Raw genomic sequence first — 19,136 nt, forward strand, 5'->3', positions numbered from 1 at the left:
TTTTGCGGTTTATGTCACATTGTCATGGGTTACGGTGAGTTTGAATGAACTGTAATATCGTTCATTTGTTAATGTGTAATTAATTGAGGAAGGAATAAAAAGGTTTACAATTTTTCAAATACCTTTATTAAAGGATAGCTTTATTTTAAACTTGTTCGCTGTAGTTATAATGAGACAGACCGCAATAAAATAGTTAATACGAAATATCCCTTCAATAGTAATTTAGTTTTTGCACTTTGCAAGTAATTAACCTTTTCAAAAAGGTTAGGTTCTCAATTCGGTTACTCAGAATTTCGGACTAGATGAACCGACTTTGTCGATTCTTTTATCATTTAATGTGAAGTAGATGCACCACACAATTTCATCAAGTTGGGATCAGATTTTTTTATTTCATCAGTTACACGATTTCGTTCTTGGAAATAGCTTTTCGTAGCACAAATTGTGTTAATTAGTCTTGTTTATAAAACAAGATGTGTGTATGAAAACGTGTAATGTTCTAAAATAGATCTATAGAAGCAAAAGTGTTTGTTGAACTCACTTCCTCTTGGCGATGCAATAGTTAAAGGCGCTTTGTATGGTCAATAGTATGCCTGTGTATCTACAATGGTCACTCATAATTCAATGTCTAGGTCAAATATCATTTAAAGTGTAGATGATGTAATGTTATTTTGAACTAGCGACGACTATTGTATAGGTATATCCTATACAATAGTCGTATTAATTTTCTTTCGAATTAATTTATAACTGGAATTATTTATCCATTCCACCCGATTCTGTTCTGTTCGGTCCCGATTCTATTAGTCGCAGCGTGATGGTTTATAGCCTAAAGCCTTCCTCGATGAATGGTCTATTCAACACAAAAAGAATTTTTCAATTTAGACCAGTAGTTTCTGAGATTAGCGCGTTCAAACAAACAAACAAACAAACTCTTCAGCTTTATATAGTAGTATAGAAGTATAGATTATTATAGATTTATTCCATTGGATTGGGTTTTAAAAAAAGTTAACAGTATTTTGGAAGAGACAAAAACTCACTTGAAATATGAAACGCAACTAAAATTTGTGTTTTATTAAAAAGATACTCTAAGATTTTGACCTTTTCTGACACATAAATCGATGAAGTATTGTGTAGTACGCGATACTGAAAAGATATCGAAATACAACCTCGCTTTTCAAAATTCTGTAATTTTCATCAACTTAAAATTTGTAAAGCAATGACCATTTCTACTCGTAGCACATTATTTCCCTTCCTAAATTCAAAATAATTTTTGGAGTCAGATTATAAATTCAGTAAAACTTAACTAATAAAATCTTTTGAACATAAACTTTATTATGACTGTTTACAGTTACGAAGCAGCCACATTTTGCAAATGGGTCACCTGTTTAAACCTCAAAATTCTCTTAATTACTTTGGTGAATGGTTCTAATAAAGCCCCAAGTGACAATTATTAATTCCCAACAATTTTATTAACTTTTTTATGACACTCGAAAATTAGGACGTCCTATTCATAATTTTCCACGCGTAAAAAGGCTATAAAATAAGGGAGGCTATAAATAAAAATATTTTGCCTTAATTACGTTCATTTGCTTTCACTGACGAAAGTAAAGAACTAATTATAGCTCATCGGATAAGCAATTAAAATAGTAATTATTGCCGAATCCGATGCAGTGTCTGTGCGACATTTCATTTTATTATTATGATGACTTTCGTAAAGCGTATTAATAATGGTTAATGTAATAATGGTTTGTTCACGCGTATACCTTATGCCCGACTAGTTTCGGACCCAACCAGAGTCTTTAATCATTAGCTGACGGCGGCGGCGCGTGGCGGGGACGTGAGACGAACTCTTTTCAACATTTTATTTTAGGTATTAATGCAATATTAATAAAGTAAGTTTTCTATATAAGACAAAATTGAATAGCTATACAAGTTTTTATATATATATGTGTGTACCAGTATAAGTTTCTTTTCCGATTTTCGGAATTAAATATTTTCGTTGCATTAGGCTTTATTCAATACAACTAATATTCATATTATTACAGTTAAAGATTACAGTGTAATAATAACAGCGTGTATAACAAACTACATAATATAATGTTTGCCTCAATTGATGTGAAAATGATTGTGGTACAATGATTGATCGCTCGTCCGCGGTCACACAATTAATGGTTATTCTTGTTTTTCTACAATACTATATCACTATCAAGTGTTTGATTGTAAACAGTGACGCAATTTATCTAATGAACTATTGAAAGTTTTGTTTATTTTGTAAGCGAGTTTAATATGCTTTGGTACGGGAATTAAGTGATTAAACATACCACAAAGGGCGTCGCTGTTAAATTATCAGGGGTGGGAACTTTTTTTTATTGATTTAGTGACTTAAATCTTTATAATTTTATCATTATGTACACACTTGTCTATAAATTCTAGCCTATGTGAGTATATTGGATGTGCGTGTACTTCTCTAAGGGTTTGGATCGATTTCAATGAAACTTTCGCATAGAGTACATTCAATCTGACTTCGCTACAGGAGGGTGATAATTTTGCAGTTATTACAGAGATCCAGGTAGGCAAAGCCACATGTTTTTTTCATTTATAGGTTGATTTCTACGTCTGTAGTTGAAATTCTCGTCAATACCGTATCGTTCAAATGCGAAGCTCAAGTACCTACCTATGAGGTCCTCATTAAGTTTAGCTCAATATTATAATATTTAATCCTGCAAGTTTCATCTCAAAAGGAAACCGCGCCGATTTGAATACAGACAATAGAGACATGGTATACAATTTTAATAATTATTCTAAAGGCTTGAGCTACCACTAAAGTGATTACAAGTGAAGGGAAAATGCTACCAAAGTGTCCCATTTTAAGGGCATGTATCCTCTATGAAATTTATAGTGATAATCTATCTTCTCTGTCTGTAATGTCTCTAAATTCTCTATTTTGAGACATTGTTCGCAAATATAACAAATTTTCTAAAAATATTCAAGAACATTGTTGCTTTTTATAAATTGCTCGATAAAATCGCAAAGTACCAGTTGATTTTTAAAAAAAATATACATTTAAAAACACCCGACAACTATTTCGGTTTTACGCTCCAAGACCTACGATCCAAAAATTGCGTGAAAAAAACTAGAGCTTGGATTTTTCCGATCAATTTAATTGAAATACTCTGTTTTAATTTTTTAGGGCGGTCTCGTCCGAATTTTGATTACATTTTATGGAAAATATTTCCTGAAAATCTTATTTCTCGGCTATTCAAGTCGTTCCTTGTTTCTGCCGAGGCCGTGTCAGGGGATTTTCTTGTATGCGGTGGGTCCGTCAACATCGTTATTTTCATAATCCCAATCAAATGACGTCGTCTATAGAATGTAAATGGTAGGAGATGTTTTAACGTCCGTTATAAAATATCACTTTAATAAGATAAGTACTCGTTAACAATTAAACCAATCGTTTAAATTATATAATTGCTTTATTAATACCAGAGAGAGTGAAAGAGGAAGATTGCAGAAATAAGGGGGTAGCCCTTATTTATCTCTTGCTCTCTCCTTCTAGAAGTGAGTCAGGTTTGAGATCATTCGACAATCTTCTTCTCATAGTATAGCTTATTTGCAATCTGGTATCAGAGGGTAAACCACCCGTATGCCTCTGTTACGGCTCTACATACCCTTAAAACATTCTCAGATGAGTGTTTCCTCATGACGTTTCCTTTTCGCAAGTGCTAATTACTTAGTAACTCGCACATGAATTCGTGATGATGATGGGATTTGAACCTTTGGCATAATCCGTGTATCTTTATCTTTGAGCGAAAGTATATCAACATTTTGAAACACTTAGAAATTATATTAATTTGTTTCCTCTGCTAATGGGATAAATATTATCACTTGTAAAATAAAATGATTTTTTTTAGCTAACTTTCGTTGAAATTTTTTCACTACCTACCCTGAGAAGAAACGTCGAAACCAGGGCGATGTAGTATTCAGTTCATTCAGTATGAGTACACAACTGCAGTGTTTTCCTGGACTGACTTTTGGAAAAAAGAGAGGGGTCTATGCAAGCCTGCACTATGAAATAGCATTAAAACTTCGAATAGCTCATACAGCTCAACCAGTTTTGAGGGAGCTGCACAAGCCACAACGATACCGCCAATGGCACATCTCATACAATTCCTTTACCTGTATCTACAAGTAAATAATTATTTCAAGAAGAAGTTCCGTTTGTTACAAACTAGGTTAATGATAATTATCCGATTAAAGTATCGAAACTTCTCGAAGGTAAGATTAAGGAAACTTAAGGGATTTTGAATAATGTCTTACAGATTAATGGCTGTAGGGTATTGTTGTTTACTGGTATTACGGAAGTTTATGTGGAGAGAGATAGAACAAGGTGTGACATGTACTTAGAACTTTACTTTCACGTCTCTGTTTTGGATATATCTCCAGGAACACACAAAAAATTCATTCGAATCCCAGTCGTGTAGGACGAATTAAGTGACATACACACGTTCAGCAGAAATATAGTATTATTTTAAAATTCTTAGGCTATTCTGTGTGGTCTTTTGAGTGTTTACAAAGTATTTCAACGTAGCCATTTATGTTTGTACTATAAAACAAATGAGTTCGTTTCATAAAGTATGCATAGTTCGTTTACCTTCCGATACACGGTGGTCCAAGCGATATGGAGAACATTATACTAGTGTTCCAGTCAACAACGAAATTTGATTTCTATGCAACCGAGATAGAGCATTTATTCCAGTGAATGAAGGATCACACCCGAATTGTTACGGCCTATCTGTCCTTTTTCGGTGCGTTGAAATATTTTTATTTCGATTCAATTATTCACAATGGTTAATTTAAATTCCTTGTCATGGTCAGTCCGATTATCGTTTGTTTGGTTTTATCTTGCATCCCGCCAACATCCACCTACGAGGTAAAAATAAACTTGCCCTACTGTATACGATGTCTGGGCTCCTGATTTATATTTTATTTTACTGTGATTCCATTACATTTTATGAGTGTGTTTTTATCATTTAGTTTTTAAATGATTATGAACGTTTCACATCGTTTCACACGTTTTCACACGTTTCTTACACTTATTTAACAAAATCGCCTGACTAGTTTTGGCTGATCCTGATAAGTAGGTATATACAGTTTGAGTAAACTGCTCAAGTCATTTTGAATCCGCCTCAAAAAAATTCCCGTGTCACGATGTTAGTTACCGTACTCCTCCGAAACAGCTTAACCGATTTTTACCTAATTTTATATGCGTATTCAGTAGGTCTTAGAATCGAGTAACATCTGTTTTTCATACCCTCCACTCTTCGGTGTTAAGGGTTGCTCACACTAAAAAAAAATATATTATTTTTTGGACGACTTTTTTTAATGTGGCATTAAAAAATACTTACAACTAGAAATAATTTATTAGGCAAAATAATGTTTGCTGGGTCAGCTAGGGTTGTTATAAAATCAAAATCAAAAGTCATTATTTCAACTTAGGCTGCTAAGTCATACTTTTACGGTCAAAATACATTGGACGGCACCAGGTTTCGACCACCCTTCACCACTTCCAAAGTACTGTACAAACGTACTATAACAACTTAACACACAATCATACAGTAATCTCTTATTACCTTCTTCATACATAACACACTGTGTTAATCACGTAGCTCGTATCACACTTAGACAATACGTAATCTCAACCATCTCGCATTTCCATGTTAACGATCCGCTCTGTATCGTGTACATCGCTACATTCGTACACAATGGGGCCATCAAAGCCGTTAGTAATGGAGCCATGTATGCAGCACCGAACGGTCACTTATAAAGGGTAGCTAACATCGTGTTACATGTAAATTCTAAAATGTTTATCAAGGAGGTTTAATATGCAAGGATAGATTTACAACGCAGTGTTGGCAGATTTAAATATGTATGCGTTTGGGTTACCACAATGTTAGAACGGAAAGGGTTTTTTTATTGTTATATTGTTTTGAGAACATCCTCTATATTTTTTGCTCTGCCTTGTGCTTGAATATGCCTTTTAATTGAAAGTAAAGTCTGACTCGACCTCATTCGGGCTTCGTTTGTGTTATGCAGATAAAACCTTCCCGAATATTTTTCTGCCTAGCTGTTTCCTCGGCTATATTAGAGCTGGGTTAGATTTAAAATGTTTGCATTTTTTAAACCTCGGAGCGCAGTTTAACCTGTATTGTGAAATATGTGTTTACGTTTAAAACTTTGACATTTGTATAAATTAAGCTAATCGGTTTCTTAACCGAGCCTCTGTATCTATACTGGCTAGTAAGTCAGAGTAACTTAGCAAGAAAAAGACTACTTACCATTTAATCTGCCTTAAACTATCTAGTCGTTATCCATTCTATATCTTCGTCACGTCAAAACGGAAGATTTCGATTCAAACATTAAGCTGTAGGTACAGGTCAGTGGAATGTCTTGATGAATATTCAAAGAGTCGGCGCCGGCCAGTCGAACCGCAATCAGGCGAAATGATAATACCGTTTAACTTCATTTACATACATATTTGACGATTTACACGTACTCCGTACTGCGGAATATCGATGCCGATGCCGGTCCCAGTTCTCCGATCGTAATCGCTGTGACTGTCAGCTTACTATGACTGCTATGAGCTTTTATACAAGGAATTATTCTATTGTGTAAGCGAAACGGTTCAAAACAGTGTAGTGCGCTGTCTTGCTTCCACATTGGCAAAAGTTCTGCTTTCAGAGGTAATATATACAGGGATAGGTCGGATTGTCCCACTGGTGTTTAAAGGCCTAATTTTATATGACATCGATTTGCTGAACTTGGAATTGAGTTTGAAGCCATGTAGGTTGCATAATATAAACCTTTACGGAGTAGGACGGAGGTCCCTACAAAATTGAAGGAGCCAATTAAGGAAAAATGGAATGAGTTTTAAAATTTTGGATGGATTGAATTCGAATTTTCAAGAAAAATAGAATGTAATCCAAGTTATGGGAACAGAAAATTTATCGATATCGTTAAACTAGACTTTTATCGATTCTTTACGCTTTTCTATACTACCACAAAAGTACCATGAAGATGTCTAATGTTTAAATCAACTGCACCCACAGAAAGACTTTCACATTTCTCGGTATCTCTCTCTTCGACTCGCCGAAGTTTAGGTCCAATTTATTTTTATTGAACGTAAATAATTTACAGATATCGATGAAAGCTCGGGAACCATTTTTACGGTTTCAAATCAATTTAACTTTTATTTAAAAATAGAACTTTTTATTTCAATAATACAGAGTTAGATTTTTTACTTAATTTTGCGGTTAACTTTTAAAAAGGTTAAGGGAATCGGTAAAGTCTTTTGGCATTGCTTAAACATGTATATAATTATTGCTTGTTAGACGCTTTGAAGCTGTAATTTCATTAGTGTTTTGGTGACATACACACAACTGAAATTGTCCTGGATTTTATATCACAAAAATGGAAAATCAAAATTATAATGCTTGCTTTGAATTCATTATTGCTTCGTAATCATTATTTTATATGTTCGCATGTAGTTTATACACGTCTGAAATAACATTTTATCTCGATTTTTTTGCCATTCTCTACTTATATACGCTTGGTACAAATACTCCTGTAGGTGCGAACTTCACTTTTAATAATAAGTATTATCGGATCACTGCCTGAGGGACTACACGTTATAGTAACAGGGACTTAAATAAGGGACCTTTAAGAAACTTCGGAAAGTTTTAAGACAAGGAGTCTTATTGTAAAAAGTTTTGGTAAACATAAAAAAAGTTGTGGAAAGTTATACAATTATATGGGTGTATATCAACATGACTTATACACTCAAGGGAGGGCTTGGGAGACAGCGATTTGTTGCCTAGTCCTATATTTGTACTCGTCTCAATCCAGGACGTATCAGAAGACAGGTGAACGATGAACTATACAGGGTGTTGTCTATTTATGGTATTCTTGATTTTCAGTCACGGAAAAATAGTGCTTTATAGCTTAAGCTGAATAAATGTATTTTCATTCGAAAAAAAGGCTATTTTTTAAGTGGCAGTGGTAGGCAGCAGTTGTAGGGAGTTGTTCATATTTCTGCAAAAAACAATTTACATTGGCGAAATGTTTCATGAAATATTTTATGAAAATGCTTCTAAAAATGTACCCTCTACAGTAGCAAACAAGAAGGTATATTTGTTATCCCAGAATAAATTAATGATGATTATTTTCATTACCGTCTATTAAATCTAAAATCACAAACGCCATTATTACGTTTAGCGAATAAAATGCTATTACAACAACGGAGTATTTTTGCGCGTCAGTAACTACTGTAAGTGGAGTAAGAAATAAAGCAGGTCATGTATGAGTCGGCCTCCCGAAAACAAAAACACTAAGGTTTTTTTTACCAAAAACTAATCCATCACATTCATGACCGTAACAAACGTTGCTTAACGTTGATTTTCCATTTACTTTTCTTGCTAAAGTAGAATCAGGAACACATAACCTAAGGTAATATAAACTGTCTAGCTATCACGGTTTCTAAGGTACAGCCGTACTGACAAACAGATGCGCCTTAGTAATGGGGTGTAATTTTTTTCCTTCGTCTACAAAACCCTTAAAACGCGATATTATTTTAACTGACAGAAGAACGAGAGTGAATGATAGCCTGAGAGATTTGAGAAGGGTCTGGACGTATAAACAAGATGAATGAAGTAAGATTGATAAGGGAACTACGATTGTTGCTGAGGGAGTATGAGAAGACCTTAAACCATCATATTCTGCTACGAGTGAAGGATAGAACCCTCGAATATTAAAGTGACATTTCACTGTGAGACAATTACGTAATGGCGTATGAAATATTAACCCTTTTTTAATACGATAGCTTTTTCTCCTGGCGAGTCTTGGCTGTGTTTTGGTGTTTTTGAGTTATTACAGTAGATAGAAGCCCTAATGGCATTTCTTTGGTTTCAAACTGCCCTATACATTTTTTTTTATGTTCTGTGTCCAAGGAGTAAATGTGAACTGTATGACTAAAGACTTTTGTACGTAGGTGCGTCTGTTACGTGATGGCTATAAAATTAAAAAATCAAGAATGATATATTTGTGTTCTGCTTTAACAAGTAATAATAAAAAATATAAATCGGGTTGCACGAACTATTGGTAAGGTAATCAATCAATAACATTATTGAAAATGATTCGTACATTTGTACGGAATCCTCAGTTTTGCATATCCAACTTATACTTTTTAATAATGAAATTGTTTTAAAAGATATCACGTGAAACCAATTTACATTCAAATTTAGATTATTTAGTAGATGAAATTGCAATGGAAATTGAAATTCATAAGCATAACAAAATAGCATTATTTTTAGATAACAATTTACCTCAACGCTGTTACATAGCTGATAGGATGTAGTGTGGATGTTGGTACAAAACAAAACGTTTGTCAAATAAATATTTTTCCTCAATACTGCTCCAGGCGTTTCTGATACCACAAAACGAAAATACAGAAACATAGTGTAATTGCAGTGTAGCAGATATTACTGTTTGATAAGGCAAATAGTTTTTTCGTACAGGCTAAAATTACATTTTCAATCGTCCTAAACTACTTAACAGATTTTTACTAATTTTGCAGTTTGAGGATAGGAAGGACTTAAATCTCAATGTTTGGTCAAAATATTATTTCATTTCGAATTATTTGACTATTCTTTGACAGCCAAAACAATATTTTCAAGTTATTTCAAAAAATGTTATTAGATTCGGGTTATAAGTCCTACTAATAGCTTTACATCACGCGGACCAAGTCGCGGGCAACAGCTAGTATTAACTACATAATTTCTTGTGTATTGTAAAGTTTACTTTGTTTTTATAGTCTGCTTTATCACAAATATCAGTTTTAATATAATTTCTTTTCTTTTTAATTTTTCCATACACTATTGTGTATATTTCTAAAGTAGTTTTAATTTCGCAGATCTGTTTGAAGAAGTTTTTCTAAGAAATAAGCAGTACCTTTGTACATTTTTATACTTGGATAAAAATTATGCGTATATTGTCTTACCATTGTTTTTGTACCTACATAAATTATTAATTATAACAAATTGTTTTACTTCAACATATAAGGTACTAGCTGTTGCCCGCGACTTCGTCCGCGTGGTTAGAAGATATAAGTTAGGAACTTTTTAACGCAAGTCCTCGAAGATGAATAATTTTCCCTGTTTTTTCTACATTTTCCATTGTATCTTCGCTCCTATTAGTCGCAGCGTGATGGTATATAGCCTAAAACCTTCCTAGATGAACGGTCTATTCAACACAAAAATTTTCAATTTGAACCAGTAATTCCTGAGAGTAGCGCGTTCAAACAAACAAACAAACTCTTCAGCTTTATATAGTAGTAAAGATTAGTTTTTCTAGAAGAAAAACTACTATTGGTTAAGCTCGTTTTTTGTATTATCTTTCTATTAACTTTTATCAATCTTTGTACAAATAAAGTTTACACAATATCTTACTCAGGATCTTAAGGAGTTCACATGTCTCTTTCGGATTGAAGATAATATTGCATGTTAGAGATTTCTTAGATAGTTACTCAGGTACCAGCTCAGAATAGGTATTTAGAAGATGGCCGAGATTAGTCAAAACACATGGTTCGAAACGCGTTGTTATACTATCATAATTAATAGATTAAAAATACCCACGTTTTTCAATGTCACTCCAATCAAATTATATAAATTCGGTCCAGCTTTTTATAGTTCTAAATTGCATTTTCATCGGGTTAGACGCTACACTGAAAATTTTACCCCGCTAGCTTATCGGGAAGTTCCTCAAAATGGAGTTACAAAAATCCAACCAGAACGACAGACAAACATACAAACAAGAAAGTGAGTGTATAAAAAACATAGGAAAATGATCGTGACCTATATGTTTCTCTGCTGTATTATGACAAATGCTGTCTGAAGAAACAACCTTGACCTTGGACTAGAAACTGATTGATATTCAAACAAACTGACTAATACCCATTGAATGGAATTCATTCAAAACTATGACGCTAATTTGAATTTGGAACGAATGATAATCCTGAAATCCCCGTCGTGTCGTGACGAAGTTGAATTTCTTCAAAATATAATATTTTTCTTTAAAACGTTTATTGTTTATTTTATTAAGTAGTGTATATTTGTAAATGAGGTTGACGTATTACATTGTAATTTATGAGTCTATGACGTCACATTGATATCGTTTTAAATTATAGTATATAGTGTGAATTTTAGAGGTTTATTAGCAGTATTTGTTGAGACGTTCTTGTTGCATATGGCCATCATGTGAAGAAGTGCTTTCTGTTTCAAATTTAAAAAAAAAATACAATAGTTAAGTGACTGCTAGAAGAAGTGAATATAATTTAGTGTTTTCTTTAAAATAGTTTCAGATTAACAGTGCATAGACGTGATAAGCAGGTACAAAAAGCAATTAATTTGTAAACCAAGTGCAGTGTAATGAACAGTAAAAAATCAACATCATTGTCTTATTTTAGCTGCTATAGCAGTAAACCAGTATAAAATCATTATAACCTCGAACCATGTTTCAGTTAAAGAATAATAAGACCGCATTGTCTGAAACAAGTAATCGACAGGGCTTATACACCAAATAGGGAAAGATAAAAACACTTTAAAATTGACTTACTATATCTGTTTTTACATCTCTCTTTTAAAGACGCAAAGTGAAGCAACAAATTAACTTACCTTTTTACCACAGGCAAGTTTTTCTCATAATCAAAACAATAAATTAACTTTAGGTAAACTGAACTGCACGGACAGCCGAGTGGTTGAGGTCATCACACCAAACCCACTGCGCGCGACGTGTCGCGGGTTTAATCCCCGCGTAGGATAAGCGATTTTCTGACCCACGAATGCTTGTTCTGAGTCTTTGTGCACGTATATTGGTGAAACCCGACACAAGGATTAAATTCTTTAAGTCGGGAGTCGTCTTTTTCAAAATAAAAGCCTGTTCACATGTCCCAGATACACACATAAAATACATCGTCCAATCACAGGTCACGTCAACATCGCGTACAGGATTTTCGCGTCACCGTTATGAGGTCGGCTGACGATAAATTAAGAATTATTCCCGCCGTCCATCCGACTGACGCGGAGAGATTTACGCGACGCTGGACTCGATATACGTGGCCTTGGCCTTACACCTACTGAGCTTATTTATGTTGAGCCATAGGGTGCGATATATTGGCAATAATATATGGTAAGCCTTTCGAAGATAGTCTTTGAAAGTGATGCATTTTATACCAAAAAATCAAGGTTTTGTGACTTACGACACTGAGGTGAGGGACAAGAATAACCTAATAATAAAGAAAATGGTCACCTATCTAATGATAGCCAACTTAGCATGACATCGATTTTGATGTTAAATATTTAGTGTTATAACAGCAACAAAAATACATTAGCGTGAAAGAGTAAAGCATGCGAATATATTTTGTCTAGCTATAACGGTTCATGGGACACAGACGGACAAATAGACAACAGAGATTTAGAAATAGGGTTCTGATTTATCCGTTAGGTATCTTACCCTTAAAGAAAGGTATTTAGCAAACAGACAAATAAAGTCTACCCGACAACTCTAATCAAATATTGATTTACTTAGCTAGAAAAGAAAATCTTCGAATTATTTAATCAGAAAAAGGGCAATGTTTTCACAATAATCCTTTAATGAAAAGGCTGTTTATCAGGTCAGTCTTTTTATATTAAATTAGATCAAATTATTCTCAGAAAGAGGGAAAAAGGGTACGCGTCTAATCAACAACAAAATATTTTTTTTTCCGTTTCTGTATTTGTAAAATCTAGACGCTCGTGAATTCAATTCGCAGTTAGCCACTAAAAATACCATTTTACCCCCGCTTTGTAATTATGTGTTCTATTTAAAGGTACTAAAGTGGTACTTTCCGACGGATTTTCTACTGTTATATTATTGTTGCTAAGTAATGCTAAGTGGTCTTTTCATATTTCGTTTTATGACATGTTATGAGAAACGTGCTTCTATTGTGGTGCCTTGCATTTTGTTTTTTAAGGTTACGTACGCAATGGGTAATAACGGAACGACATTACTGAAGCTCTAATGTCTGTCTGTTCGTTCGTCATAAGTGTGTATCTCATGATCCGTGATGGTATACAGTTGTAATTTTGACAGATGGTGTATTTCTGCGTATGTATATGGTATATGCTATGTGAAGGACTGAAAATTATGTGGTGAGGAAGGTGTTGAGTATGGATGTGGATATAGGGGAAGAAAACGCCCAACTAAACGATGCTTGGATTGTTCGGGAACAAATTAATGAGTTAATTTATGGCTGCGGTCATAAATTTGTTCATTACTTGAAAAACCAAAAAACGTTGGGTGAACCCAGGAAGTGACTTATTTCTGTTTACTCTACTTGTATAAATTTCATTTGTGGTTTGTTTTTTTCTTTAGTGTACGGACCCCTTAGTATTGAGAGTATGACTCACACTTGACCAGCTTTTATTTCATACTCCTTTAGCTCTGTGCAAAAAACAGTAATATCATTTTCATTTATTGTCGATGCAGGAATTGTAGAATTATTTTCCGCTTTGCGGTAACTTGAGCAAGGGTTTTGCTTAAACGTCGACCCTTTTCTGAAAGATTTGTTACTGTGTTCTGGTTTTCTTTCTATTTAAAACGTGTCTGAAATATTTACCCTTTATGTTAATTGGTGGAGAAAAAACTAGGTTACCATATTCAATGGGTAAACAGGGTCTGACCTTTGTCACTAGAATCGTATACCTAGATCGTTAGAACAAGACTTGAAATTTTCACAGGTGTCATATTAATTATGTTGCTGTTATAAAGATAAAAATTGCGATATCATCGGCCTAGCCTTTTCCCAACTATGTTGAGGTCGGCTACCAGTCCAACCGGTTTTAGCTAAGTACCAGTGTTTTACAAGGAGCGACTGCCTATCTGACCTCCTCAACCCAGTTGCCTGGGCAACACGATACCCCTGGTTAGACTGGCTGTCAGACGTTTCAAGCTTCTGACTACCTGTATCGACTGTCAAAGATGTAGGAATAACAGCCGGGACCCACAATTTAACGTGCCTTCCGAAACACGGAGGAACTCGTTATGACAAAGATGGTCACCCATCTACGGACCAACCGCGTCAAGCATAGCTTAACCTGTGATCGAATCACATATGCGGTTATAGCTTAGCCACGAGCTCCTTGCGATAACGAAAAGAAATAACTTAATGGCTGACTTTACTCCTTAAATTTATATTACTTTTTTTAGCGTATGGAACCCCTAGTCTTGCGAAATGATTGTGTCTTTGCCGGTTTTTGTTTTCTTCAGTTGTAAGCATTCCTTTTCAGATTCATTTTGAAATCGAGCAACGACTGAAGTCATATTGCATTGAGGCCTCAATATAAAAGGAAATAGAATATTTTTCAATGAACACAATACGAAGTCTTATTGTTATGACAATATTTTCTGAATGACAAATATACTGTTATTGTGAATGAACTCTGTTAATAGTTCCCCGATCTTTCACGGTATGATCCAAATAGGTACTTAGGTTTTAGTTGAACTCAACCCCGTTTGATCGTTCTCGCAGCTCAGGTTCGAAAAGTTTGTCAAACATACAATTATGTGTTGTTTTTTTTGTGTCGTTTTTCCGCAAGGGATGAGGATTCCGCATGCGTTATGAGTAAATTATGGTTTAGAGGTCGAGCGGGCATCAAACGGTTTTACAAACAAGTTACTTCTGGGTCAATCATTTTTACTTCTTTCTCGTTGTTTGCCTTGGATAACCAATTTTAAGTAAACTGAAACATATGTTTTCTCTGGTTTGAATGATAAATCATTAAGTTAATGGAAAATTTTATTTAAAACAGAATTCTCTGCAAACGGTTAATTTAAGATAATAAATATTTAATGCAAAAGTTAATCCTCTGTGTAAGCAAGACTCTTTTACAGTACGACTGATTTAAGTTGGCACTTCGGAAAAGAGTCAAAATTATTGTTAGAGTGAGATCAAAGTACACACGCTAGTTCAGTGAAACAAGGACAGTGATATTTTGTAGCACTATCCCGAAGTGCCAAATTACATTGGATGCACTGTCCGCTCTTGTAGTGCGCCAGCTCGCTTTCTCCTTCTCCTTCTTTATGAGTTCATGTGTGCAGGGTGCAGATAGTTGCTCTACAATTTATTAAACCGTACAACGTTTTGCTTATTCCAGTTTCGTATAATATTACATAAACTCCAGTTAGTTCCACATATTGTAGGATAATCACTATATATTTATGGGGATTTAAATTGTCTTCAACATTATTTAACTGAACTAGAGCAAGGATGCGGTGAAGGGAGGGCGATACCGGGTGCTGTCACTTGAAGAAGTAGAGTTTGACTTTTAATTTTGAATTTAAAATCAAAAGTCAAACTCTAGTACGTTAGACTGGTTGTCAGACTTTCAAGCTTCTGACTACTTGTATGAATAACAGCCGGGACCCACAATTTAACGTGCCTTCCGAAACACGTAGGAACTCTTTATGACAAAGATGGTCACCCATCTATGGACCAACCGCGTCAAGCATAGGCTAAATCGAATGGAAAACGCTGTGGTATGTTTTTAAAATCCAGTGTGTGATTACTCTACTTACATTCTTATGCGGAAATTATGGAAAAATAATAAAATCAAAAATTCCTTGACGTAATTGTTTGAATCGTAAAGTAGAGTTAATACTTGGTTTAACTAGTATCAAACAATGACTCTTTGTAAGAAACATCTTCAGTTTAATTGAACAAAAGGGTTCCGTACAGAATAAAATGTTTATTACTTTTATTTTATCTACAAAAGAAAGTGTATATTTTTCATGTCTGTTTCTTTAATTGACAATAGCTCTACACAAAAACTTATTTAATATCCATCATGGAATGTAATAGTAGACCAACTAAATAATATGTTTTTTTAAAGTAAACAAAAATATAAGGGATATACACTTTGGAAGGGTGAAAGCTCTAAACCTGTTGAAAAATTACAAACAAGTCCTTCTATGAAAGTTAAACATGACTTAACATGCTTAAAGAGAATCGAACGATGCAGTATACAGATGACTTAAGCAAGACTTTACTAAATAACACTCGGAAATTACGGAACTCTAAAAACTAAATGATAATAAATCTAAGATTTTATATTGTTTAAACAAAGTTTAGTTACTTACCTACATTGAAACAATCCTATTTGTTCTGGTTTGTCTGGCTATTATTTACTTAAAGATTTCTCGTCTACTCATTATTCAACCCACGTTTACTACGATAACAAATATGATATAGGATTTGATAACAGAAAACACTAACACAACATAATGCTGCAACTTTATCTAATATTTTCGTCTCTTTGTTTCAGTTTTCAAATTGAACGATATGAGAAAAGCAAAGAACATTTTACGAAAACGTGTTCCGTCGAAATTGGTTAGCAGTAGCAGAGATAGTTGGCCTTAAGTGATGTACAAAGGACTCGGTCACAATGCTGGCGGACAATGACGCTCCCGACTACTCTGCCCCAAATGGAACGTATAATTTCTTTTTCGAAGATCCTCGCTTCATTTCAATATTAAAACATAGAGCTTCGAATCACACGAGCAGTATTGGCGACGTGATCAAGGTTTTGGAAGACTGGCGCAGCAAATATAATATATCGGTAGTGAAAGAATGTGAGAGATCTGATTACTGTTCCGGAGATTTGAGGGATTTGATTCTCGCGTATAATAGTATACATGGATATGTTAGTTTGTTGGTAAGTGAGAATTATTGTTTTGTTTCCCTTTATGCTGATTTCAGCACGAATCGAATGTTTTGCAGGAAATCTAATTTTAATTATGTGGATTCAAGTAAACTGGTCATTTTATAATCAATACTTTTACAATCAAATAAGCATTAAGCAGGCTTATTTAATAATAGCATTAATGCCAAGTTTGTCACAATTCGCCACTCAAAATGGTTTTCCAGCATCTTTGATCTTGGTCCTTATAAATAGGTACACCGTTAGACAGGTAATCCAAAATTTTAGTCCAAAATAAAGATATTATTTAATTTCTTCTTTTTAATAGATACTTATTTTGACAAATTCTACCCATTGAAAGTTATAGTTTTCAAAATATGCAATTGTTAATAGTTAACACATTACGAAATTCATTTTCTGCCACAGGTTTGCCTGTTCGGCAGTCTAGCGAACGCTTTGAACGTAGCGGTGCTGACGCGGCGCGACCTTGCCGTGACCCCCATCAACCGGCTGCTGAAGTGGCTCGCAGTGGCTGACGTCTTCGTGATGTTGGAGTACGTGCCCTTCGCGATCTACAGGTACCTGGTGAGTTGTCGATGCATCACATTTGAAACTAACCCCTCTTGACGATGTAGCTGACTTGCAAACTTTAGCACCAGGGCCCACAAATGATTTGTTTGGACAGCCCCTGGATAAAATTGTTGAAAAAAAGTTGATCGACACGCAGAATAGCGCGTACATCGTGAATTGACAAGCGGTAACGCTGTTGATGTTCGAATATATCTCATATAAATCATGATTTCATGGAATTTTCAAGAAACAATTAAGAAGTTTCAATAAGTGGCATCTTTGGCAACACGCATCATAAAATAATACAATTGTATCTTCTGCCCACGGCTTTGTTTGCGTGGTATACAATAGCTTTATCAATCTAAATTGCCAGTAACGCTTCAATAAAATAGGAAAATCGATTCAGTGATTTTTGCGTGAGAGTTACAAATATCCACGCAAACGCAAATGTCCAGTATTACCTCTTTAGAATTTACTTTATTTCAATTTTTCAGTAACACCTACTTGTACTAAGAAAGACGATGGCTAAATAGAAGTTGATACGGAAAAATATCAAAAACGATAATGAAATAAAAAAAAAACACGATATTATTATGTCGACGCTATCAATTTAAAAAAAATGCCATAGTTTATTCGAAAGTTGACGAATGTTCCAGGAAAATCCTGAATAAAATACATGGGAGATTTGTTTTTTATTTGTTTGATTGCTTTTCATACATACTTGGTTGGGTCTCACTTAGCCATCTTCTTGTATCCAGAGTCCATAATAGCCAACAAAAGAAAAAAAAAAAAATTCTAGACACGCCCCTACAAACCAAAAGCGGTACTATTTGCACTCGGGGTACATCAGCTTTCTTGTCAACAGCTGTTCCCGGGGCAGGAGGAGCGGCCGTACTCCTGGGCGGTGTACATGCTGTTCCACATGCACTTCACGCAGATCCTGCACACCGCCTCTATATTGCTCACGTTGTCACTGGCTGTCTGGCGCTACCTCGCCATCAAGTGAGTCTTATGAAATTATGTTGTTATTATTTATGTATTAGAATAAAAATCAGAAGGATAGAGGTCAGTTACACTGCTTAGAATCAAAACAGCAATATCACAGATAATGTAAAGTAAAAATCTATTTGTCAACCCTCTAAAGGACTTTCGTAGTATAGTTTTATCGCGTAAGTAGTTAATAAAATTGAATTTCCCAGTAGTGAAAATTTATCGAATCATGAAAAATACAAAAACCAATCGAAATTCGTGAGGTATTTTATTTTTTCAGTCCAAAGAGTGCTAACTTCTAGAAAGGTAGGTATTTTTAGAGAAAAGGTACCTTTTAAAAATTTGGCCAAATTTCACCGAAGCCCATTTTCAAGTCATTAGAAAGAATAACAAAGGCTAACCGTCTGAGCAAAAAAATAGCAACCCGAAATATTTTCCACTAGCAAAATAAATTATAGACAAATTACGACTTTGATCAAAATATATAAAAAACAGTAGAGCTCACTTAGTACTTAATATAGCAGCTGTTATAAATTGAAAGAAAAGCTCAATAATACAAATGATATTCAGAGCATTATTTCACCTTTTGTCATGAAGTTCAAAGTTGTGACCTTCTAAGTTTGATAAGGTCAACTGCAAATAGTCTGTCATTAGGAAAACTTGTGTTTTGTTTTTTTGTTGATAAGCTAGATATCAAGTTCAGGGACAGTGCTAGCTATAATAATTGAGCATTACGAACCGGAATTTTTCCATTTTGAATGTCAGTGGATAGTGAATTGACGTTTATTTCATAAG

At 34.5% G+C, this 19,136-nt stretch overlaps 1 protein-coding gene across 1 annotated transcript in view; it reads left to right on the plus strand.

Annotated features, from left to right (window-relative positions):
• LOC113494973 (sex peptide receptor) overlaps nt 1-19,136 on the plus strand; it is a 48,544-nt gene that overhangs the window by 18,783 nt on the left and 10,625 nt on the right. The window contains exons 2-4 of the mRNA XM_026873525.1: nt 16,407-16,796; nt 17,208-17,366; nt 18,217-18,353. Of these exons, the coding sequence (XP_026729326.1) occupies nt 16,527-16,796; nt 17,208-17,366; nt 18,217-18,353 (566 nt within the window). The 5' untranslated portion in view covers nt 16,407-16,526. The remainder of the gene's footprint in view (nt 1-16,406; nt 16,797-17,207; nt 17,367-18,216; nt 18,354-19,136) is intronic.

Source organism: Trichoplusia ni, chromosome 1, assembly GCF_003590095.1.
Source record: "Trichoplusia ni isolate ovarian cell line Hi5 chromosome 1, tn1, whole genome shotgun sequence".
Taxonomy (NCBI): Eukaryota; Metazoa; Arthropoda; class Insecta; order Lepidoptera; family Noctuidae; genus Trichoplusia; species Trichoplusia ni.